Here is a 25,468-nt window from a genome sequence, read left to right as displayed (position 1 = left end):
TGCTGAGCATCGATCACAGGTGTGGTCGTAGTTGGAAATGACCCAAGGACTTTGGGTACGGTGGCTGGCATGGTGCCATGGCTCTCCCCCTCCCTCTGCAGTCTCTGCCTTTCCCCCTCTGCCCACAATTCCACATGCCTGCAGACCACCCCCAGTGCTGCCAGCAGCCCGGGAGGGAGGTGGGCACTGGGCACTGGATGCTGAGCTGAGCTGGAGGAGCCATGGCCCCTGAGGAGAGAGAAAGTGGGAGGGGGGCTGAGGGGAGAGAAGGAGGCAGAATGGAGCCTGTGTACTCAGAGGCCACTGCGAAGCAAAGAGGAGAGATAATTTGCACTTCCAGGATCTCCCAGCATCGCACGTTGAAAAAGGAGGGGAAATTGTCACTTTGTACATATATGGTATTTCTCGATTAACTTTTATGATTAACTCCGTGATTACATTATAATTGTGGGCCGTTGAAGTACACAGTAATTATCACAAAAATCACAGGATGATTATGTTTTATTTCAGGCCAGTAAACTAAAGTGTTCCCAAGAGAGCCAAGAACCAGAAGTTACACAATTACTCTGTTACTTTTTACTTAGGTAATATGAAGCAATACAGGCTTTAAAAAAAAAACAAAAAACAAAAAACCAACAACCTCTTATCTATTTACTGATCAGAACATGAAGAATTTGTCTTTGTCACCTGTAATTTCCCTCCTGCAATTTGTGCCTCCCCCAGCTGAGGCCAGTAATATTTGCCTTCTGGATCTTGTCCATGCTAGGGCTGTTTCTCTGCGTTTAGAAAGCCAGATGCTTTAAGTGACTTTTAGATGCAATTGCAGTATTTTGAAGACATTTCTGTGGATTCTGAATCTAAAGCAAACTTTCGAATTGGAGACTGAAACACTGCAAGCCTATGGTTATTTTCTTTCCTATAATTTGAATACGTAGAATCCACTTTGATGGGGGGCACGCCCATGGATAATTCAGTTCTGAATAATCTCAATCATAATTGTTCACATGGACAGTTGGATTCTGGTTCTCTCCTTAGGCCCACCACGTTCAGTCCACATCTCTGATGACTTGCAGTCCAGCCTAAACCAAGAACTCTTCCCACGTGTGGACTTGTTGAGATTTCCCTGGGGGAATGGCCCGCCCCTGTGTTACAGCTCTGCAGAGAGCAGGGACCACACAGCTGCCAATAGCCCTGTGTGCTCTAAGCTCCTAGGAGGAGGGGCCTCTCATTTCCCTTTTTTGCGAAGAAGGACAAGACAGAAAGGAAAATTTTGGATAGTCAAGAACGGGCCTTTTGGGATGTGCACAGGCCAGTGGTGAGAAAGCACTGCTTGCTTCTCTGTGTTTTTGTTTTGTTTTTTCTTTCCCTCTTGCTTCACTTGAAAGAAAAGACTATCTTTAGCCACCAGGTGTCTCATTCTTAAAATTAAAGAGCATTGCTAAACTTTGTGAAATCGGTTTTGCTGTCCCAGATTGTCTGGAATGTATGTCAGTTCCAGCGTTTAAGAATTATTCATCCATGAAAATATGGACTTGGAAAAGGAGAACCGTGGGAATTCCCCCCAGGATCTCTGGGCCCTGGAAGTTTACAGCCCCAAATAAGCAGTTTCTGGGTTTTCTTTTGTTTTGTTTTTTTAATATATTTGGATGTTCCCAAATTGGGTGCATGAATATTTACAGTTGTTAGAACTGCTTGTTGGATTGTCCCCTTTATTATGACGTAGTGCCCTTCTTCACCTCTCGTTTGTCTTTGGTTTTAAGTCTAGTTGTCTGATAGAAGTATGGCTAACTCCAGCTTTCTTTTGACATCCATTTGCATGATAGATGTTTCTCCATCCCCTCACTTTCAATAAGCAATTTCCGTTTATACCGTCATTTGACTCTAAATCGTAGAATAATCTTCCTCAAATGCGGCCCGTTGTCAGTATCCACAGTAGTTATTCTGCAAAGTAGCCATGCACACGGAATTAGCCAATGCTGAGCCATTATCCTGGGGACATACAGGGTTAGGTTCCCGTGAGCCCCTGGTCACTATCTTTTCTTCATCTGATCGATAGGTAACCATGTCTAAAGCCTGTTTCTGTTTAAAGACATCTTATTTAAAGTATGCTGTTGATTCACGGCCACCATGCCTGACACACCTGTGTTCTCTGTCACACGCCCCACGGCCCTCTTGCACGTAGGAACACTGCACGGCACATCACACTATGCTTGGGGGCCATGTTAAACAGCAAAAGCACAACAAAAAGCACAGAAATGTGGAAACGGTGGTCCTAAATAGACCATCACAAGGATGTTTGTTTACAGTACGAGATGAAACAAGAAGGCAGAGCCTCGACTTAGTCAGCCTCCCTGGGAACACACACGTCAGGCCGCTCATAGTCTTTGCTGCTCTGCACGCGTCCACGAATGATCACGAATGCACCACTAATAGGGACTTGGAGGTTATGAATAAAGTTTAGCTCGTAGGTGAATTCACAAATACAAAACCCATGCATAATGACGTTCGACTGTATTTCTAATTTCCTATGTGTAAAACAAATCTTGCCTTTTCCTCATGGAATGGAACTAGAATGAGGAAACTGTCAGCCCTTCCTAAAAGCTGGTTAAAAGCAAAACCCAAAAACTAATTCCCCATCATAATATTGGATTGTTGTTAGATGGTCAGATAATGTGTAGTAACAAAGGCTGGGGCTGAACCTATCTGGCCATTCTGAATAAGAAGTTTACTCTAGGGGCGCCTGGGTGGCTCAGTCAGTTAAGCGTCTGCCTTTGGCTCAGGTCGTGATCCTAGGGTCCTGGGATCGAGTCCCACATTGTGGTCTTTGCTTAGCACGGATCCTGCTTCTCCTTCTGCTCCTTCCCCCCACTTGTGCTCACTCTCTCACTCTCTCTCTCTGACAAATAAATAAAAATCTTAAAAAAAAAAAAGAAGCTTGCCTTATAAACTGTACACTCTACCCTCTACATGTCACCCCTGGATAGTGGGAGGTAGGCTTTGATATTTCATGTGGGGACTCTATGCAGGAACACATACTGAAGACGAAACTCTTTGTAAAAGGAATTGTAAATGGCCAAGTGGAGATAATCATGTAATATCTGTAATGGGAAAGACAAAGACTGGGTCTGATGGTGTCACTTGGGTTACAGTCGAAGGTGTGATTTTCATTTAGTAATTTATATGATGATTTTTTTTTTTTCTCAGCCAGGCTGTGTGAACACAACAGAAATGGATATCAGAAAATGCCGGCGCCTGAAGAACCCACAAAAGGTTAAAAAGGTTCGCTAGTTTAGCTGAATTAAAAATTCTTGATGCAAATAGCCCTTCTGTTTCTGGTACTGTTCAAACAGTCATTTGCTATTTGTTAATTCTACCCCGTTTTGTCCTTTGAAACCATTTCATTCATTCATTCTACAAATATTTGTGGAGGGGCTGATGTGTACTTGGCACCGTTCTTGCTGCTGAAATACAGTGAGGAGTCATCACAAAGCCCACAGGTTGAGGGGGCGGTGGAGGGGTTGAACCCCCAGGCAGTCAGGAGGGTTGTGTCAGGAAAGTGCTGGATGGTACTGGGGGTGGGGGGCAAGGGACCCCGGACCGGGGGCTTCCTGAGAGCTTCCAAAGCAGGCTCAGGTGTGCTGAGGTGTGCGGAGTAGGTAGCAGTTGGCTCTGGGGAGGAAAAGAAACTAAAAGAACAAAAACTTTCCAGGTCCCACAGGGGAAGGTGAGCTTAGTACTTTGAAAGTCTTTTATGTAGCTAGATCATCCAAATTCGAATCACCACGGTACCCAGCTGTCAGTGGGCCAACAATCATTGATTTGTGTTTCACTCTCTTGCAAGGGGCCATGGTCATGGCATACTCAAGGGTGCCACACTCAGCCTGCCCCACGGCTGGTATATCCCAACTTCACCGCGGCACCAAGGACCATATTGTGGGAGAATACGTCTGTCCCCATAATATTAATTTCAAAAGGTTAGAGATGTGCCCCCCCCAGACATTCCTATTTCTTGTAATGACCAATGCTCTCATTTTCTCAAACACACACACACATACACACACACAATATGACATAAATATCAACTTCTTGAATCTTATTCTTTACTGAGATAGCTATGCCCTAGTGGGTATTAGCCTTTATGACGTTAGTCTTAAAACATCCTCATTTAATCTTTAAGGGCCCCCTAATTCTAATACTCCAGAATTTCGTGGACCTCACACCCACTCTATCTGAGCTCTTCTTGATTTTATAGATCTCAGCTACACGTTGCATAGTTGTCAGGGTTTCATTTCATTCCCAAAGCAAAGATTGTCTTTCATCTGTCTCCAGCACAAGGGAATGCTTAAGAAGCAGCCATAACACGGGGAGAAACTGAGGCCAGAAAGCTGTTTGGCTGAAAAAGAAAGAATCCGAAACCCTGCCATCTCAAATCTGTACCAGATGAGCATGTCATCTGCCAGGGAACAGAAAATCTAGAGAGGATCTTTCATGCATAACTTTTAACAGTTGTTCTTGAACTTTCTTGTGCCTCAGAATCACCTGGGCCATTTGATAAAAGTACGGGTCCCCAAGCCCCACCCACAAAGACTCTGATTCGGTAGGTCCGAGGTGGGGCTCAGCAATGTGCGCCTTTACCGAGTACCCCCAGATGATTCTTTGCAGATGGTCTATGGACCATATTTGGAGACACACTGATATTCAAGAGACTGTTGCAGCTTAGTGAGAGGAAAGATCTTCTAACAGTGGTGGCCCAAAGACGGGCCAAGCTGCCTCGAGAGGAAGAGGTCCCCTCACTGTAGAAGTTTGCACAGAGGCTGATCCTTTATTGTCAGGATGTCACAGAGGGGACTGGAAGCATCAAAAGAGCTCTTGCAGTACCTGCCCCTAAGGCGCCCTGCAACTCTGAGGGTGCGTGATTCTATCTTCTTGCTTCTCCTCTAGTCAGTGTATGGCGTGACTGAAGAGTCCCAGTCGCAAAGCCCCGTGCACATACCCAGTCAGCCAATCAGGAAAACTACAAAAGAGGACATCCGGAAACAGGTGAATGAATTGACTACTACACTCCTGGGAGGAGACATGACCAGTTTGAAAACCCTTTGAATGCTCACCTCTGAAGGCTGAGTGAGCTTTGAGTTCCTGGAAACCACAGTGGAACCCAGCTGTGGATGACTTGAACCTCTGAGTGCTGTGTGTGAACAACCCACGGAAGCTTGAGAGGAAAAAATCTCCACCGAGTTCCCCCCGCAGTTAGTAGAGAAGGACGTAAAGGAGTTATCCCAATGGCTTGGGGTGCCCACAGAATGCTGTGGGGGCTGAAGGGGGGAGGGACAGATGTCATGGAGTCCTTAAAATTGTAATGCACTTACAGAGTAAGCCAGCCCAGAACCAACGACTTTATTGCTGTGATTCAAAAGGCAAGTTTACAAATAAAGAAAGCCCCACTCTCAGTGCCACGTCAGCATTATCTGGTTCAATGTTGTCGTCCTTCATGATGAGAAGCTAACTGGTCAACCCAGGTCAGCAGACAATGGCGAATTACATTACTCCTTTCTAGGGTTCACTGGCAATGAAGTAACTTTAGGGTCTTTACATTATGTTTCACTGGCTTCTAGAGGGAAACCCAAAGGTGCCTGCCCTTGACACGTTTATTTGGGGTGGGGAAGAGGAAAGAAATGTATGTGAAGTCGCTATTTGAGGATCTAGTCGCGTCCACCAAGCGCATGGTGGGTGAGACGTAGGTGTGCAGCAGGAAATCACTGGAAATTAGTACAACCAGTTATTTACGGTGCCTGTAAAGTGTTGCTAGGCTTTGTAGGATATACACCACTGCCTTTAAGTTTGCAATCACTTTTGGGAGTCGAGACTCGGGCTACAGCACAGTACAGGAGAATATTAGCACAGGCTAAATTGTGGAGTGTGATTCCTGAGTGTGGTGGGAATTTCCAAAAGGGCCAGTGATTGTTGGAATGCAAAGCTGGAGGGTTGGCAAAGCCTGGCCAGAGATGCTGTTTGAATATTGATGGAAATACAAGGTTTGGGTTCATGGGGTAAAAGGGGGGGGGAGTCAAGTTTGGTCTTAACACTTCTGTTCTCTCTTTCCCCAGATAACATTTTTGAATGCACAGATTGACAGACATTGTTTAAAAATGTCCAAAGTGGCTGAAAGGTATGTTTCCCCCTCAATAATATTGCTGCTTTCTTCTAATTGAACGGAGGAGAAATGTTACGGGGTCATGGCTAACAAGTACGCACCCCACCGAGAGGCAGACCAGAGTCATTTCTTAAACTGATGAGTGAAAAAACCACAGGCCCCATGCGAGTACAGCTAAGACAGCAGACCTCCCTTGAGTGATGTCAAGAAATGTTTTGCTGCTGAAGGTTTTCAGGGGGTGGCCACGGGGCCTTGTCAACCCAGGAAGAATGTCCTTAAAAGCTACATAATGCACTTTTGCCTTCAGCCTCTTGATTAATTCAAATGGAATTGCTCTCTTTTCAGCTATAAAACGCCCAGATTCACTTTATAGGGGGGTGGAAATGATGTGTGCCCTTCAAGGTGCTGGCCGCACACATAGGAGGGGGCCGGGCCATCAGGAGGCATGCCACCTCCACACGCCATCAACCACAGAACTGCAGCAAATCAACTGTAAAGAAAATATTTGGCACCTCCAGTCTGGCTTCCTCGGGAGCGTTTGTGCGACAGTCTGCACCCGTAGCTGCTTCCCTCCCACCCCGTTAATGCAGGGGAAGCTCCATTTTGTCAACTAAATGGTCTGCTTTTTGAATCCTCAGTGAAAGGAAGAGACCACCTGGGGAATCCGTGATGGAATACATCTGATCGGACAGTCCCACGCTGAACGTTTGTTCATCCATATGCTACTGTTTAAGCGACGACCAGTATCGGAGGGATCAAGGGCTTAAGCTGGGTCTTAGCATCTGCTGGATATCAGCGTAAAGTGGGTCCTTTAAACCCAGCTCACACAGAGGGCCTTTCCCTGCCGGCCCCCAGGTTGATCTGTAAACTCTTTCTAGATAAATAACAACAAATCGAGGCGAAGAAAATCCCATTCCCAAACCCAAAGTCCTAAATGAACACCCTGTGTTCAGGGGGGCCAAGGACAGCCCTGGATGTGGGCTGGCATCTCTGTCTATTCCGGGACTCGCTGGTAATGTCCCTATTGACATTCTGGGCAGTCCTATGCATTTTAGCAGCATTCCCGACTTCTACCTACCAGATGCCAAAACTCACCTCACAATCATGACAGTCAAAAATGTCTTCAGACATCATCAAACATTTCCGGGCAGGGCCAGGAGGGAGGCAAAATCGCCCCAAGTAAGAATCACCGAGATTCCCATTTTCCCCAACACCAGCGCTCCGGAAGGTGGCCGGTGGCTGGAGCTCAGCTCACACTTTGACACAAATTACTGTGGAGTCGGGGCCACCGCTCACTCTGCCAGCCCCGGGGCTGCCTCCCCCGACTGTCATGATGTGGGGCTTCCCAAGTACCAGGCTCTAAAGTTGCTTTTCCGATCTCGCTGTGGTTGCCTTTGTCCCAGAGAATGCCCATAAGTGAGGTGGCAGGATGACCTTGCCTGCGTTGGTACCATAGCCTGTAAGGGACTCCGGGCTTCTTTCTCTGTGCAAGGGGGCCAGGAATGGCTGTCCTCGTGTGCTGGGAGAATCAGTGCTCGTAACACCTTGCCTTCGAAGGGCACGTGAGAGTTTGCAGTCCTAGGAGAGCATGTGGGGGGCGAGGGGAGAGGGACGGGAGCATCTTTCCTTGGGTCAAGTCGTTCAGGTCCAGTGGTTTTGAGCAGACAGTCCAGGCAGGGATGGCTTCAGAGTGGGGTTTCCCAAACCCTAGCTCGGGGGGTTTGGATCCGGTGACTCCACATGATCCAGAGGAGCCGGCATTTTGCAAGTGGACTGAGCAGGGCTCCGAGGATTCGGGGAGACCACTGACCTGAGAGCTCACAGGAGAAGGGGCACCCAGCTTGGTCTGACCTCTGCGGCTATGGGGCAAGAGCCTGAACCAGTCAGCCCAAGGAAGCCCACTGACCCCTGGCTGGTGTGCTGGGGCCTGAGGCCAGGCAGGGAGACAGTCCAGTGGGGTGGGGAGCCTGGCAGGGCCTGGTGTGTGTTTGTTTGTTTTCCGCTGTCAGGGAGGGTCCCCCCCGGCACCATCTCATTATGCCCGAGAGGCTGCTCCACTGGCACCGGAGGGACTATTCCAGCCCGCCACTCCTCACTCCCAGCTCGAAGCTTCGGGAGTGTCCGCCCAGCAGAGACTGGATTTTATTCCCAGCAGCAGTAACTGGCAACTTTTCAATGTGACACAAGGGTTTTTCATTAGAAGCGCAAGGAAACTCCCAGATAGAGAGGAGGAGGGAGAGGAGACGGGTGTGAGCTGGAGATAAAGCCGCGTGGAGCCTCTGCCTGTCAGCGGCTCGGCGTGGGCGGGGACGGGGAGGTGGTGCTGGCAGCCGGCCTTGGGTGCACTGCTCTGCTCACCGGAGCTGAAAGCTGCGCTGTCTCAGGTGGGCGCACACATCCCCGTGCCGGGGCTGCTGTCCCTGGGCCCGCGGCAGGTGATGGGTGTAATTAGCCGTCAGACGAAGGACCTCATCCCCCTGAGAACAGGCACCTGTCATTCAGTTCCCCACGAGCTGATGCTGGGAAGAGGCGTCAGGACTGGTGATGGGCTCAGGGTTGTGGTCAAAGGTTGTGGCCACACCCAGCCAGCAAGGGAATAAGGACACTTGCCTACGGAAGGAGCAGAGCAGAACGATTTAGGGGATGGGTGTGGAGCCATCCCTCCGGGCTGGGATCCTGCCTCTGCTATTATCTAACTGTGTGACCTTGGGCAGGTAGCTTTATCTCTCTGTGCCTCTGTTCTACTCCTTTAAAGGAGAGAGTGCGGTACGGTTAATAAGTTCATCCAGGACCCGAGCTTCACCCAGTCCTTGGCACTTACTACATATGCAGTGAATATGAACCATTATTTTTATCACTTTCCCCTGTGGTGCTTAATGGTGTCTTGGAAAGGAGCAGACTTCAGGTACATGGAACAGAATGAACGGGATGTACGGTGTTCAGAGGAAGCAGCAAAGGGCAAGCCTAGGAGTGAAGCTGGTCCTGAAGAAGGCAGCTTTGTGCGGATGCAGTTCCCCCGCCCTGTCTCTTTTCAGTTCGCTGCAGAGAGCCCTGCGGGCCACCCACGAAGGCTGGCCCTGCCGTCCACGTCTGTGTGTCTGCCCCTGGCTGCCTCCCGTGGCACCACTAGTCTGGCACCTCTGAGGAAGGAAGGGCCAGATGGGAAGAGTTTGGTTCTTCTGTGCAGATCTTCTCCAGTCATCCCGGTTTCAATCTCACTGTCCCATTGTCACCATGAGTGGCTGAAGGCCAACATCATGGCCACAAAACTCCATTTCCCAGCATACGCTGCCTTTTGGCCCTGGAAGAGTCCTATCAAAGATGTTGCCCGATTTTTGCTTCAGATAGTGGGGTCCCTGCACACACAAGTCAATTTCCCAGATAAATAACGTTTCACACCTTAAGCTTTTTATGTTAACTATTTTAAATAAGAATATTTTTCTTTTTTTTTTAAGGTTGATTTATTTAGTAGAGAGAGACAGAAAGGGGGCTAGTGAGAAAGTGGGAGAGAAACTCCAAGCAGACTCTGTGCTAAGCACGGAGCCTGACGCAGGGCTCGATCCCATGACCCTGAGATCATGACCTGAGCCAAAACCAAGAATCACGTGCCCAAGTGACTGCACCACCCAGGTGTCCCCAAACGAGAATCTTTCTTAAGTACGGCTCATGCGTTTGCCTTCTTAAAGAAAGGACACTGTTTATTTCAGTTAATTATACTGCGCTTCGAAACCACCAGTGATCAGGGTCTTACAAAGGCCACAGACTGCTTCCCTTTCCCCAAACAGCCCCAGACCATTCCAACCTTGGAGTCTCTGTTTCTGCGTTTTTCGTTGTTTGGTTGGTGGCTTGTTTTCTTGTTCCCCGTCAACAAGCTGTAGCAGACCAGGTGTTTCAGTTAGATATCACTGAGTAATAACCGACCTCAAAACCTAGTGGCTTCCAACAGTGGGCCTTTGCTCACGATTGGGTGCCAACCGGCTCCGCTGGGCTCGGGCTTGTGTCTGTGTGCAGCCAGGGACTGGGGAGGCAGCTCTGTGACCTTGGCCGGGCTCTCTCACATGCTTGGCTCCAGCCGGGGTCCGGTGCTCTCCCTCACACAGTCTCTCTTCCTCCGGCGTGTTTGACCTCGCTCACGTGGGAATCGCAGAATTCCAGGAGAGAGAGTAGAAGCAGGCAAAGCCTCTTAAGGACTTGGAACGGACTCTCTGTCACTTCTGCTGTATTTTATTGGCTAACACATGTACAAGCCCAGACCATATTCAAGGGCTGGAGAAATAGACTCGTTTCTAAATTGATCTACCATACCAGGAGATCAAATGACCAAGTCCCTTAGCCTTGGTCCTAAAGCAAGAGTCAAGAGTCTTTTCCAAGGGGTGTGCTCTTCTGAATGCCTCGAGGCAGAGGGTTTATGTCATCGTAGCCTCTGCTCAGAGGCCCTTTAAGTCATATATCTCACCTGTGTTCCCGCAATAGTGGAGATTGCCAAATAATTGAGGTCTTACCGTCCTTGGCCAGGGTCCTCAACAGAGCCCCTTTTTTATTCACTCAAGCCGTACAGCACTTGACAAACCAATTTGGGAATGCAAAACTGTATACATTTTAGTTCCAAGTGGTCTGAAAAGTCTCTACGTTTTGCAGGGTTTCTGCAGAGATTTCCCCCCACTCCCAGTGCACTGAGCTATGCCCAGTCACTGCAGGAGTCACACCGCACTGCCCCACCCAGAGAGATCGAGTTGTCTCAGTCCCTATCCGCCTGTGTACTTGGCTGTCCTTACCCTCTCCCTGGGAGCCATTTGTGCCTCACAGCTGACTGCTGAATTGATTTTTTACATCGTCTGGCTTGCCCATCTCGGGATCACGGCTGCTCTCTGAAATTGGATGCTGGTTCCTTCTCTGCCTCCCAACCCTGCATGATGGTGAAATGTAATTAACGAAATGAGATAAGACAGCAAGGGGCTGGATACCCTAAGGGTTATTAAAAACCTGCAAGGGTGATGGAAGTCCATGAACTTAATGTTTAATGATAGTTTCAGGGAAGGAAAAAAGGGGCCAAAGAGATCATTACAATTTTGCTTTTACACCATGGGATCCTTGCTTCTTTCTCCCAGCCTACCTTAGATGCCAGAGAAGGAAAGATCAGAGGCAATGGGATAGCCAGGGTGATTGTATCCAGACCAAAACCTAGAAGGGCTGAGATACCTGGCCTGTCATATACTCTTCTTTCAGAGGGGGCTAAATTCACCCTCACATCCCTTCACTCATCCCGCGTTTCTCCATGGAATGTATTTTCTCTTGGTGACCCACAGTTTAGGAGTTCTTTATATTCTCTTTTCCTCACCTTCTCCAACGTGAAAAAATTGGATGAATGAATGAATGAACAAACAAACGAACGAATGGGAGCCAAAAGTTCCTCTTCCCTCTCCGCAGTCTGCTTGCTTTTCCTTTCCCTCTCTCACCAGAGCCTCTTCCTGTCCTGGTTCCCTTTAGGCATTGATTCTAGAAAACCACACCTACAGAGAAAGGGGCTGCAAATACACTCTCCTAGTAACCTTTCCCACATTCAGTTTCCAGGTTTCCTCCCCATTCAAAGGCCCCGATTTCCTGAGCGCTGTAGTGCATTTGCATTCTATCTCTAAAGTGGGAATGACGGTCACTGTCACACTTTACACTCCATGCTTTGCTGTCCCACAGCTGTGAGCCATCCCTCACTGTCCATCTCCCTGGACTCTGTGTCTCCATCTTCTCCCACACCTGCTCTGTGGACCACACTCCATATGTGTGTGTCGCTCTAGGGGTCCCCTCCAGGACCCCTTGACCCATCACTTTTTCCTCCAACGCACCTGTCTTGCTTTTTTTGTCATATTCTGTACAATTTATAGGAAAACTGTGTCTTTATTTTTTGTTAAGGGAGAGGGGATGAATTCTAAAACTTTTCTCTCAGATTTTTTTAAGTGCTTGGACTAAAAGTTTTCTAAATTCACTTTTTTTTATTACGTTATGTTAATCACCATACAGTAATTCGTTAGTTTTTGATGTAGTGTTCCATGATTCATTATTTGCATATAATACCCAGTGCTCATTGCTATTAATACGTGCCCTCCTTCATACCCATTACCAGGCTAACGCATCCCGCCCTCCCCTCTGAAACCCTCAGTTTGTTTTCTGGAGTTGATGGTTTCTCATGGTTCGTCTCCTCCTCTGATTCCCCCGCCATTATTTTCCCCTTCCTTCTCCTAATGTCCTCCATGCTATTCCTTATGTTCCACATATGAGTGAAACCATATGGTAATTGTCTTTCTCTGCTCGACTTACTTCACTTAGCATAATTCCCTCCAGTTCTGTCCATGTTGATTCACATGGTGGGTATTCATCTTTCTGATGGCTGAGTAATATTCCATTGTATATATGGACCACATCTTCTTTATCCATTCATCTGTTGAAGGGCATCTGGCTCCTTCCGTAGTTTGGCTATTGTGGACAATGCTGCTATGAACACTGGGGTACATGTGCCCCTTCTTTTCACTACATCTGTATCTTTGGGTTAAATACCCAGTAGTGCAATTGCTGGGTCATAGGGTAACTCTATTTTTAATGTTTTAAGGAACCTTATACCAGTTAGAATGGCAAAAATTAACAAGGCAGGAAACAACAAATGTTGGAGAGGATGTGGAGAAAGGGGATCCCTCTTACACTGTTGGTGGGAATGCAAGTTGGTAAATACACTTTTGTTATTTCTCTCCTCTCTAGGTTTATCAAAGGTAGAACCTAATTAACAATCTATATTAATAACCCCCTATTATATATATATACAGTTAGTTGACCCTTGAACAACTTGAGTTTGAACTCCATTATACACGGATTTTTTTTCAATAAATATAATATAGTACTACAAGTGTTTTTTCTCTTATGATTTTCTTAATAACATTTTCTTTTCTCTGCTTACCTTATTGTAAGAATACAACACATCAGACATATAACATACAAAATATGCATTGTTTATATTATCAGTAAGGCTTTGGTCAACAGTAGGCTATTGGCAGTTAAGTTTTGGGGGAGTCAAAAATTGCATGGATTTTTGACTGCACGGGGGTTCAGTGCCCCAACCCCCATGTTGTTTGTGTTGTTCAAGGGTCAACTGTAATATATATAACATATATATGTCATATATATGAGCTTCCATATATAAAATGTGTGTGTGTGCGTGTGTGTGAGTGAGTGTGTGTGTATAATAACTCACGACTACTGGTCGAAGTTGTCAGAAGCCCTGGCTTTGCTATTACCTCCATGTGAGCCTCGTCTGGTGATCCAGAGAGCTGTTCACTATTTCATGGCACGAGTAGGTACTGAATAATGTTGACTGAATGACTGACCATGGGCTCTACCCTTGGCAGCCAGGTGGTGAATTTCTGCCCCTTTCTGCAAGGAAATGCAAAGGACTATGGGGATAGATTGGCCAGCTCCATACTCACCCAAGAACCAGCTCAAAGCACCTGATGATGGTGGGTAACACATTTGTTAATGGTTGGTGTGTCAACATCTTCTAATGATGTGAGAATTTGGCCTTTGATAATAACAACACCATATACTAATCAGAAGGAGGCAGAGATAAGGGAACAAGGAATGTTCAATCTGCTCAATGAGAGATCATGCTCCTAATGGACTTCCTCCAGATTTCCTGTATTTATTTTATCTTTTCCACTTCCTCCTGTGTTAGTCAGCTCAGGTGGTCGTAAGAAAATACCACAGACTGGGTGACCTAAACAACAGACATTTATTTTCTCACAGTTCCCGAGGTTGGAAGTCTATGATTGAAGTGCCGGCAGGGCTGGTTTCTGGTGGGGCCTCTCTTCCTGGCTTGCAGATGACCTCCTGCTTGCTGTGTCCTCACATGGCCTTTCCCCTGTGCACGCGCACACACACACACACACACACACACACACACGCAGATCTGGTGTCTCTTCCTCTCTTTATGACTGAAGTCCTATCCAATCAGAGCCCCATCCCATGACCTCGCTTAACCTTAAGGACCTCCTTAAAGGCCCTCTTTTCAAAACAGTCACATTGCAAGGTTAGAGCTTCAACATATGAAATTGGGGGGGGGCACAATTCAGTCTGTCACACCTCCCAACTCTGCTTTGGTGCCACCCACACCCAGCGATCTGTGGACATTGTTGCTTGTGTGCTGTTATGTGCCATCTGTCTGCAAAGCTCTTGCCATGCCTCTCTGCCTCTCTGTTTTCTCTGTGCTTTTCCTGTCCTCTCTCAAGTCTTCCTGCAGTCATTGATGTTGACTTTGGACTCCAGCGGTACTGCTACCTCCCTCATTGCCTGCTGGCCCGTTTCTTTGTCTTTGTATGTCTCCAGGAGACTCTGATATCTTGTCTGTGCACTGCAAGGAAGTGCATGCTCTGGGGGAGAGGAAACCTCTCTGGCTAGTGCTACAAAGGGCTGCCTCCATGAAATCCCCTTCACATTCCCACCACTGTCATTCTTTTTTCAATTCTATTGCTTTGTGGCCAGGCAATAGAACCCCAGTTTGAACCTAGTTCTGCCAAAAGGGGCATCTGCAGACCCACAGAATGCAAGGAGAAGCTGCAGAGTTAAGCTCAGGGAAGGCCAGCAATACCACTAGGCTCAAGAACAGCTGAAGCCAGGGGGGTGCCTGGGTGGCTCAGTCGGTTGAGTATCCATATGACTCTTGATCTGGGCTCGGGTCTTGATCTCAGAGTCATGAGTTTGAGCCCCACGTTGGGCTCCGCACTGGGTATGGAGCCTACTTAAAAAAAAAAAAAACCGCTGGAGCCAGGGCCCCAAACACTTCCGAGGCTCCTTCTTCACCTCTTGTCCTGCTCCACTTTCCACATTGGCCTCATCCTCTTTCATCACAAACAGATGTTAGGAAACAGGACTGCCTCCAGCCCCTGAACTCTGTAACCGCAGTTTCTACACTTGAAGCTAGAGAAAAAGGGTAGTAACCCAGCTTGGGTCAGTAAGGTATCTGTTCCTGGACAGATCAACTGTGGCCAGGTGCAGGGCTTATAAGCACTTGGTCACCCTTAAAGTAGCCCTGGGTACATGTTGGGGTGCAATTTCCAGGAGACGGGTAAGATTGAGCAAGAGCCAGAGACATCTTCTGGGCTAGTTCACCCATTCTGGAGGGCTTCTCCCCACCCAAGATCCTAGCTGCTTCACTCGGACCCCAAGAGACACAGCACGAGGGTCAACCCAACCAAGTACACTCACTGTATTCATCAATGACATTTCTGTCTCCATTTGTACCTCTTTTCACACCTAAGAAATGGCATTGCACAGCCCAGATTCAGACCCAAAGGCCTTGTACTCTCTCTGCATGAAGCTTAGGTCTTATCCCAGGTAACCAACCCTGTGTTCCTTTCCTCTATATGGGGAAGTGTTTGCAAGTGTTAGCTCCTAAGCATAAGACACCTTCAGCCCAGATGAGCAGGGGCAAGGTGAGCCATGCTTGCTCTCACTCCATGCCTTGTGCTGTTTCTGGCCAGGCGCATGGTGTTGAGAAGATTAGGGAAGAGGAGATCTTCTTCCATCTCTTCCTGGGGTGGGGTCTTCTTTCACCTTCTCTCAGTCCTCTGCCACCCCAACTATGGAGTTAACCTTCTCTGCCCTCTCTCTGAGAAGGATCAACCCCGCAAAGCTAGGACAGGATTAAGGCAACAGACTACTAAGAGCCAAAGCCACTCATAGGAAGCTCCAGAAGAAGGCACTTTGCTATTCCCTGTCTTTTCCATGCAGTGATGGCAAACAGGACACAGGCGAGCATAGCTTCATGAGCACTGAGTTTATTTGATAGGTTGTAACAATGACAATGCAATAAAACATGTTGGTGCCATTCTCAAAAGTCCACGCAGGCCTGGTATAGACATTTTACCTACCACCACACCCTCCGTCAAGTGACTTCACTCCCTACCTTCTGCACAAATGCCTCTCAAATTACCTGTGGAAGACAGAATCGTAGTCGCTCAAAGCCCAGATCCTAATCCCCAGAATCTGTAAATGTGTTAGGCATTTTGGGGAATTAGGCAAAGGGGGGTTTGCAGATGGAACTAAGGTTGCTAGTTAGTTAACCTAACATAGGGGATTACCCTGGATTATCCAGTGGGCCCAGTGTAACCAGGAGAGTCCTTGTGTAGACAAGGGAGGCAGAAGGATCAGTGTCAGAGTGACGCAGTGTAGGCCAGCCTTGGCCAGGCATTGCTGGATTTGAAGAGGGAAGAGGGCCAGGAGCCAAGGAATGTGGGACACCACTACCAGGGGGAAAAGGCAAGGAAATGGATTCTCCTCTTGAGCCTCCAGAAGGAACTCGGTCCTGCTGACACCTTGATTTTAGCCCCACAAGGTCCATTTCAGACTTCTGACCCTTAGAACTATAAGGTCATACATTTAACGCTTTTTTAAGCCACTAAGTATGTAGCAGTTAGTTATAGCGGCTGTAAAAAACTAATACACCATTCAATCTCTCTCTTCCTCTTGGAAACTCAAGATCTTCCTTTCTAAATTACCTTTAAAATTTTCCCAGTTTCAGGGCCTCTGGGTGGCTCAGTTGGTTAAGCATCCAACTCTTGATTTCGGCTCAGGTCATGATCTCAGGGTCATGAGATCGAGCCCTCCATCGGGCTCTTTGCTCAGTGGGGAGTCTGCTTGAGATTCTCTCTCTCCCTTCCCCTCTGCACCTGCCTCCCTCCCTGTCTTAAAAAAAAAAATTCCAAGTCTCTTGCTTGATCAGAAGTTCCTGGTGTAAGCCCTGTCTAATTCTGATGGTTCAGTCAGTACATCCCACTTCTACCACTAAAATATTACATTCACAATGCACATGCCCATACAATTTTACTGTTTTCTTTACAAAGCCTCTAACCAACTTGATTTATGTAGCTGTACCTCTTCCAATACAACAAATTCCCCTGCTGACCAAGGCTGCCCATCACTGGCGCTGGGTGACTGATTAGTGATCATTCTGATTTGAGCTCTGTTGCTTCGGTACAGATTGTCGTGCATTTCTGTAGGGAGTTCTTGCCCCTCTCTTCACATGTTCTTCCACGCATATCTAGGGTTCTGTCTGAACGCTGCACTGAGAAGGCATGATGTGGGGCGAAGCCATAGCAACAACTTCAGTCACACTTAATGCCGGTTGCATAGTCCTATCTTGGGCTCTTAACTTCAATGGTTACAAAATCTGTCCTTGGGCTTTCGACCACTTCTCTTGAACCAACATTACCGTTAATCTCACCACCTCTCCTCCTCCCTCTGAAGGCATCCCCAAATTTCTCTAAAAGAGACCTGGCTGTGAGCCCGTGTTTCGTTACAGCTTACATCCTCCTAGCTGCTCCCTGGCCCTGTAAGGTGCTACTGCCTCGGGCTGGTCAGCACGGCCGCTATCTTCACTGGCAATGAATAACAGGCCACCAACCGGCAGGCTCCCCGAGTGCCCAAGTACTCAGAATTCTCACCCAGCCTTTCCTGAGCCTCCCCTGCCTCCTCTCATCCCAGGCACTCCTGATGGGCTCCATCCAGGAACCTAGGTGTGGCATGGCCGGTCAGACCTGCCTTCACCAGATAAGGTGTGGCCACGTGGCAGATCTCATAAAACAACCTGGGGAGGCAGCTGGTAAAACCTCCAGCCTGTCTCGTGGAAATCTGAGGAGGGGTAAGGAAGGCAGGGGAGGAAGTTTTGTTTTTCCATCCCTATGTATTATTTGTGGGAAATCCATTTCTGGTTGAAAAAAAAAACCCCCATAGCTTGAAATTAACTAGTTAGAAGACCACCCCCCCCCAGACACACACACCCTTTGCCTGGGGCTGCTCCGGTAGAAGTCTTTGATTGGAGATTGGGGCCACTGGAGGCTGAGGTCATTGGAATGGCCAGGGGCAGACATTCTGGGAGACAAAGGTGTCACCGCTAAGGAGAGCCCCATGGACTACACCCACCATCTGAAATTCTGAGAATTACGTGGATGCCCAAGTACAGCATAATCAGGAAAGCCCCAGCACCTCATCAGGACTCAGACACCTCGCACGTGGCCCATCGTCCCGGAAACAGGATTGAGGTTACCAGTGGCTGGTTAGTTTTTGTGCCGATCTGAGTGAAGGAGTCCGGGGGTCAAGTGTGCCCTCTCCGGCCTCATGCCTGGATTGTTCCACATTTCCTATAGGGGGTTGAATAGTGACCCCCAAAAGGGTATGTGCAAGTCCTAATCCACGGGACCCACGAATGTGACCTTATCTGGGAAAAGAGTCTTTGCAAATGTAAATTCGAACAGTAAAAATGAACTCATCCTGGATTATCCCGGTGGACCCTAAATCCAATAACAAGCAAGAGAGAGACGGGAAGAAGGCCCAGATCCAGAGGAGAAGTCCTGTGAGGACAGAGGCGGAGACTGGAGTTACACATCCACGAGCCAAGGACCTCCTGGAGCCACGAGAAGCTGGAGAAGGCGAGGAGGGATTCTTCCCCTCAAGTCCCCAGAGGGAGCAGAGGCCTGCTGATACCTTGATTTCAGAAATTCTAGCCTTCAGAAGTAAGAGAGAGTAGACTTCCGTCATTTAAAGTCACCAAATTAGTGGTCATGTGTTACAGCAGCCCTGGGAAACTATTACGTACCTTAAGGCGCGACCCATTTCCTTCAGAAAGAATGGAAGTATCCCAAGCGGCAAAGGGACAGCTCCCTGTGGCACTGTCACAGCGCCCTTCCTGCCATGGTGCTGCCCCAGAGCCTGAAGAGGTTCCAAAGCTCTTAGGGACAAAGGCCCATCTGGGCACACTGCCTGCCTTGTGCTCCTACAAGGACAACGTGCCTCCACTACACGTGGTGGTTGCAATCGCATATCTTGCATGTATAGAAGATTTGGAAGATTCTTCCAAAATACTTTTCCATTTTTTCACAAATGGTCCCGAGTGGTCAACGAGACCATTATGTAACATGGCGAACTTGACAAAGATCACTTAAATGGTTCACCCAAGAACAAGAACCAAGGTTTTCCAACTTGGGCCAGTGCTCCTTCTACACTCCCTCTGGGCAACAGCCCACACCCGGGACAGCGAGGAGGCTGTGAGGGGTTGGGAAGTCTGCAGCCATGTTGAAAACTGAAAGTATCCCAGGCTCCTTCATTTTGATTGTGTGTCCTGAGCCCCTCAGAAACTCGAAGAAGAAGATGCGGTGCTTCTCAAACTTCGCTGTGCCTATGAGTCCCCTGGGGAATCTGGTTGAAATGCAGTTCTGAGCCTGGAGGTCTGGGGTGGGACTGGGCTTCTGCATTTCTTAGCAGTGCTCAGGTGCTGACTGTGCTGTGGGTTTGTGGACCACACTTCTGGAGTGGCAGCGAGGTGTAGCTGCTGGCTAACTTCTTCACACTTTCAGCAGTAGTTGACCATGCTTGCCCTCTTCAATTCAGTAGTAAGAACTGTGGCTCTGGATTTCTCATTTCAGGAGAGACTGGTGACAGTCAAGTTGGCCGCGCTTAGAGAAAAGTTTTATTGTGGATCAATAAGCATACAAATATTCATACCTTTTGGCCCAATAATTCCACATTGGGTGTTAATTCTAAATAAATAACCCGAAAGATGGAAAAACCTATGTGAACAACAGTGTTCTACAGCACTATGTATACTAAAAAATGTGAAATCTGTATCTACTACAAAGGAAATGATGACATTAATCATAATAAATTCACTCATGATAGTATTGTGGACTGACGCATATCTTCTCTCCCACCTCAAAAGCCACATGTAAGTAAAGGAATAAAAATGATATAAATGACACGGTCAACAAATTAATGGTTTAACAGTTTCAACAAAGTTCTCCAAGATTGAGAGTCTATGGAATTAGGGCATAACCGTGGGCCCTTGTCTCTACTGTATTTTTTTAAATTGGGTGGTGAGTACAAGGGTGATGTCCTTATAATTCTTATGCCTTTCTGTATTCCTGAAATGTTTCAAAATTTAATTAAAAAAGAAAAAGACAAGATGGTTGGGGACAGAATGAAGAACTTTATAACCTACATGTTCAGAGTGTCAGTATTATAACAAAGTGAGCCAGATTGCCCCAGAATTTGGTCTTGGCTCTTGAAGGTACCAGAGACCATGGAGAGCAAGAATAAAGTGTGGGGCCAACTCAGAGGAATGGGTAAAGTCTGTCTCTGAATCTTTGGATCCCTAGATACCTGCCCCACTAGGAAACTATCTCTCCCCAGTTTCTACCACCATAGAAGATGGGCAGTTTATTCTCCAGAGAAATTGAGTCACATCAGTTCAGAATTCGGGCACCTCACATCATAAACGGCCAGGCAAAAACAGCGAACTAATGGAAGATCTACATACTGAACCGTGGGACCCTCCATCCCGTCTCTGCCTGGCTCTCAGCCCTCCAGGAGCTAGTTGTACATGCCCACGGGCAAGACACTAGGAAACTACAACCTGTGGGCCAAGTCTACTCCACCCTATTTGTTTTTGCAAATAAAGTTTTATTGGAACCCAGTCACACACATTCATTCATGAATTATCTATGACTGCTTTTTGCTGCAACAGAAGAGCCGAGTAGTTGCAGCAGACAGCATCTGGCCTGTAAACCCTGAAATATTTACTGAGTCTTGCAGAAAATGTTTACTTACCCTTGCTCTAGAGAAAAACAAATGTCCCATGAGGAAAGTCCCCAGATCCTTCATTTGGAGCTCTAGTGAAAATCTGGTGAGCTATCCCTGACCTGACAACGAAGCACTGTCCACATACACACTGAGTCTCCAAGCAGGTTTTAGTATTTTACTCTTAGGCACAAGTGGATGTCCAGAGATTTTCCAGACACTCAAGGGAAACCCCAATGTGATGGAGTATGATGCAAACAAGAGCAAAAGGGACTTGGAGGAACCAAAACCTATTAAAAAAAAACAGAAAATAGAAATATGGAATTAATATCCTCAGAAATATTAATTTCAGGGGTACCTGGGTGGTTCAGCCTGTTGAGTGTCCAACTCTTGATTTCAACTCAGGTCATGATCTCAGGGTCGTGGGACTGAGCCCCACCTTGGGCTCTGTCCTCAACAAGGAGTCTGCTTGAGATTCTCTCTCCCTCTCCCTCTGCCCCTCCCCCTCCCCTCGCACTCTCTGTCTCCAAAATAAATAAATAAATCTTTTTTTAAAAAAGAAGAAATATAATATCAGGTGTCAGAAGATATTTCATCCATGCATCAGGAACTAGATCCTATGATAAGCAAGAGTGAGCGCTGGAAACTTAAGAAAGTGATAGCCCAAATTTAAAAAAAAAAGAAAGAAAAATAACAAGATGGAAAGGACTGTCAAGCAAAAAGACAAAAAGATGAAAAATGGCAGAGCGAATTTGAGAAAATTAGATTACCATTCCAGAATGTCCAACATTCAACTAGAAAGAATTATAGCAAGAGAACACCAAGGAAACGAAGGGTATGAAATGAGCAAAGAAATAATACTTCTGGGAAATTTTTTTTTTTAATCTCTTGCACCTTATACCCAGCACAGTAAATAGAAACAACCAGCAAGGGCCAGCGTGAAATCTCAGGGCACTGCAACAATAAAGAGAAGGCTCTGTTTCCAGAGAGGAAAGACACCAAGGAAAAGAACAAGAATCAAACTGGATCCAGACTTCTCAGCAGTAACTGGATGCTAAAAAGCGCAGCAGAACGTCGCCCTCAGAACTCTGAAGGTTTTTTAACCTGGGGTTCTGTGTCCAGCACTGTCAGCCAAGTATAAAGATAAAATAACAACATGTTGAGACCTGCAAGGACTTGAAATAGTTAGCCTTTATGCTTCCTTTCTTAGGGAACTACTCAAGGAGTATTTCAACACAACCAGGGAGTAAAACCAGTAAACAGACTCAAAGTCCAGAAAAGCCAGGGCTCCACACGGAAGGGAAGGACGTCCCATAGCGGGGAATTTACATCAAGCGTGTAGAGCCAATAGTCCAGACCGAAGCGAGAGGACTCAAGACTTTGAGGAGAGGGTCTCTGGGAGACAGGGAGACAGAACTGACCAACGATTATGTAATGTGTTTAAGATGTGGAAAAATTATTGCTAGATGCTTTACAGATTTGTTAGAACAAAGAGGCTAGTGTGCTACTTAGTGCAGCAGAAAGCAATTTGAAATCAACTTGTATCTAGTTTAATAATGTGGACAATAATACTGATTGAACAAAAATTTTTATATGTCTCTTAGGAGGATCGTGGGAGGAGGTGGGGGGTGGGGGAGTTGGGAACCGGTGAAGGGAAAGTTAAATCCTCATCTAAAATTGATAATCAACAACTAAAAAACCAAAATTTAGAAATACACAGGTAAGTGGTAAAGGAAGCAGACAGGTAGAAAGTATAAGTCTGTGAAAAGGGATAAGAGAAAAAAATCCGTATTTTTTTTTCTAAAATTGCTCTTTTTGTGTGTGTGAAATCATTTAGTACTATTTTATTGTTTTAAAAAGATTATGTGGCCGTTTAAATTATAACTGGAAAAATTAAGTCGTTCTGTGGAATAATGCTTATAATACATTACCTCCCTTTGTTCTATCAGGATTTTAGTCTTTGTAATAAGGAAGTCTCCCAGCTGGGAACACTTGGCTGGCCGCCTGGTGTGACCCAGATGCCCTGAGACCCGCAGTCTCTGTGAGAGAGTGATACACAAGCAGGTTTGGACCTGTGTATCAGTCAGGCTAGCGCAGCCAGGGAGGGATGCACCAGGGTCCAGGTAAAGAGTCAAGTGCGGAAAAGATGTAAAACGCCTACGTACGCTATGACTGCATCCTGCAAAGATGATACATTCAGCATGAGAAGGGAACAAAGACAAATGGAAACAGTTCGATTTGTCAGAAGTAGGAGTAAAGGTGTTTCCCTTTAACTTAGAATTACACAAAGACAGTTACAATGTTTGTGTAAAAGAGAATACGGTTTTTTACAGGAAATCAGTGGCCTTCTTTGCTTCCCTCCTGCAGCTTAATTGCTTACACGGAACAGTACGTGGAGTATGATCCTTTGATCATGCCGGCTGAGCCGTCCAACCCCTGGATCAGCGACGATATCACTTTATGGGACATAGAGATGAGGTAAAAAAGAAAAAAAAAAGTTTTAATGTTTGAGAAGGAAAGAGAGGTGGGGAAAAAATCATGAGATAGTGAGATTATATTATTTCCTATCTTGATTTGACTATTTTTATGGCTAGAACAGAAACCCCTCATGTTACCTCCTAACTAAGTTCTGCTCACACGTGGTCTACCTCCCCATAGCTTCGGTTTGTACATGGATCCTTAGTGGCTTCCTCTGACCCCTTGATATCGTGACAATAGGGACAGTCCTTCACATTTCCTAGTTCTTTTTTTTTTTTTTTTAAGATTTTATTTATTTATTTTGGGGGGCGGTGCAGAAGCAGAGGGACAGAATCAGACTTTTTGCTGACTGCAGAGCCTGACAGATGCGGGGCTCTATCCCACGACCCTGAGATCGGGACCCCAGCCGAAACTAAGAGTCGTGCGCTCAGCCGACCACCACCCAGGCGCCCCCACACCTCCCCGTTCTGACTGCTGGAGGGAGCAAAATCTGTAGGCCAATTGGTTTGTGTGTAACAGCACAGACTTGGCACCAGCCACATGGTATAAGTGTCTTGCCTCGAGTCCCCACGACAGGTAAACCGTGTTCTCGTCATTGAACCGATGAGGAAACTGAGGCACAGAGGAGTTCATGAACTTCTGCGAGGTCACACAGTGAGTGGGTAGCAGAGTTAGGGTCAGAACCCAGACGGCAGGCTCCCGAGCTGCGGTTCTCATCAATCTGCTGATGGAGAGTAACTGCCACTGGCTCTTTGCCTGTGAGGGAAGGTAATGCGTTCACTTATCAGCCGAGGAGCCAAAGCCCAGAGGGACGTGGGCCAGAGTCACAGTCACAGAGGGAAGCCCACAGATACAGCTGATGTGGTGTGTCTTGGGACCCTCGGCCCCGCGGCTAGAAGACTTTTTATTTCATTTTTCATTTCTTTATATCTCCCTCGTTCGCTTTCACTCTTGCTCTTTTTCTGCTTTCTTTTCTGGAAATGAAGAAAACCTTATAAAAACTAATAAAAGTCTGGAGCGCCTGGGTGGCTCAGTCAGTTAAGCGTCTGCCTTTGGCTCAGATCATGATCCCAGGGTCCTGGGATGGAGCCTCGGGAGTCAGGAGCAGGGAGCCTGCTTCTCCCTCTTCCTCTGCCCCTCTCCCCCACTTGTACTCTTGCATGCTGTCTCTCTCTCCCACCCTCAAAAAAATAAATTGAATCTTTAAAAAAAATTAAAAATCTTTGTAAAAAAGTAATGAAAGTCTTTTATTACTTTTATGTTTTGCTTATTATAAAAAGTTCAAACTATTCAGATGTGTGTAACAAAGAAAAGTCTCTCTCCCTCCCATCCAATCTCACTTTCCAGAAAGGATCTTTGTTTATAGTCAAATGCCGTGGTCCCCACCCTGAGCCCGGGCACCCTGGGCCGCTGCAGGGAAGTCACAGTGTCACCCCAGGATATTCCGTATCCTTGAGGGAAGCACCGCGACATCTGACGTGTGACCAATACTGCATAAAGTACGAGCTTAACGTACTTCCCCACGTTCAGTGTTTCACATTATATTCGTTTCTTTGCAAATCTGGGTTTTCAGGGCAGTTGCTATGATAAAAGGCAGTATTGTGCAAAAATCAAAATGGAATGGAAAATGAGTATGTTGGGGTCCAGTCCGATTCCAAAGTTTGGGAAGATGTAGAGTGCTCGGCAGGCACACACTGTGGTTATTTAGGAATGCAGTAAACATTGTTTTTTCTTTCAGTTTATATGTACTTTATAGCTACTAAGTTTTTAGGGCATAGATATATATTAAGTCCTTTGGACCTGACTATTTAAAAAACAAAGCCGTTACGTGGTTTCTTTGGCCCAGGGGCACCATGAAAAAGTTACTGAGACACTAAGGGTGCCGTGAACTCAGGAAGTTTGGGAACCTTTGATTTTTATGTATATACAGTATCATATTCTTTTGCATAAATGGTTTCATTATATATACATGGTCCCATAATTTTTTAATTACCATATCATGGGAATCTTTGTCTGTAAACACATATAAATCCACCTAATCTTTTCCAATAACTACATAGTGTCCCCTTGCATGAGGGTAGTATAATGTATTTAACCAGTCCCCAGCTCATCAATATTAAAGTTATATCCTTTTTTTTTTTTTTTGCTAGTATAAACAATGATGCAAAGAACATCCTTATACACAAGTCCAGTTATCACTTTAGGATAAACTTCCAGGAGTGGAATTGCAAG

At 46.6% G+C, this 25,468-nt stretch overlaps 1 protein-coding gene across 1 annotated transcript in view; it reads left to right on the top strand.

Annotated features, from left to right (window-relative positions):
• The window catches only part of RGS6 (regulator of G protein signaling 6), a 548,980-nt gene that overhangs the window by 468,866 nt on the left and 54,646 nt on the right, over positions 1-25,468 (top strand). Inside the window, exons 10-14 of the mRNA XM_040641698.1 lie at positions 1,247-1,315; positions 3,205-3,279; positions 4,942-5,040; positions 6,105-6,166; positions 23,126-23,236. Coding sequence (XP_040497632.1) covers positions 1,247-1,315; positions 3,205-3,279; positions 4,942-5,040; positions 6,105-6,166; positions 23,126-23,236 — 416 coding nt within the window. The remainder of the gene's footprint in view (positions 1-1,246; positions 1,316-3,204; positions 3,280-4,941; positions 5,041-6,104; positions 6,167-23,125; positions 23,237-25,468) is intronic.

Source organism: Ursus maritimus, unplaced genomic scaffold (assembly GCF_017311325.1).
Source record: "Ursus maritimus isolate PB19 unplaced genomic scaffold, ASM1731132v1 scaffold_25, whole genome shotgun sequence".
NCBI classification, from domain to species: Eukaryota; Metazoa; Chordata; class Mammalia; order Carnivora; family Ursidae; genus Ursus; species Ursus maritimus.
This window is presented reverse-complemented; position numbering and strand designations above follow the sequence as displayed.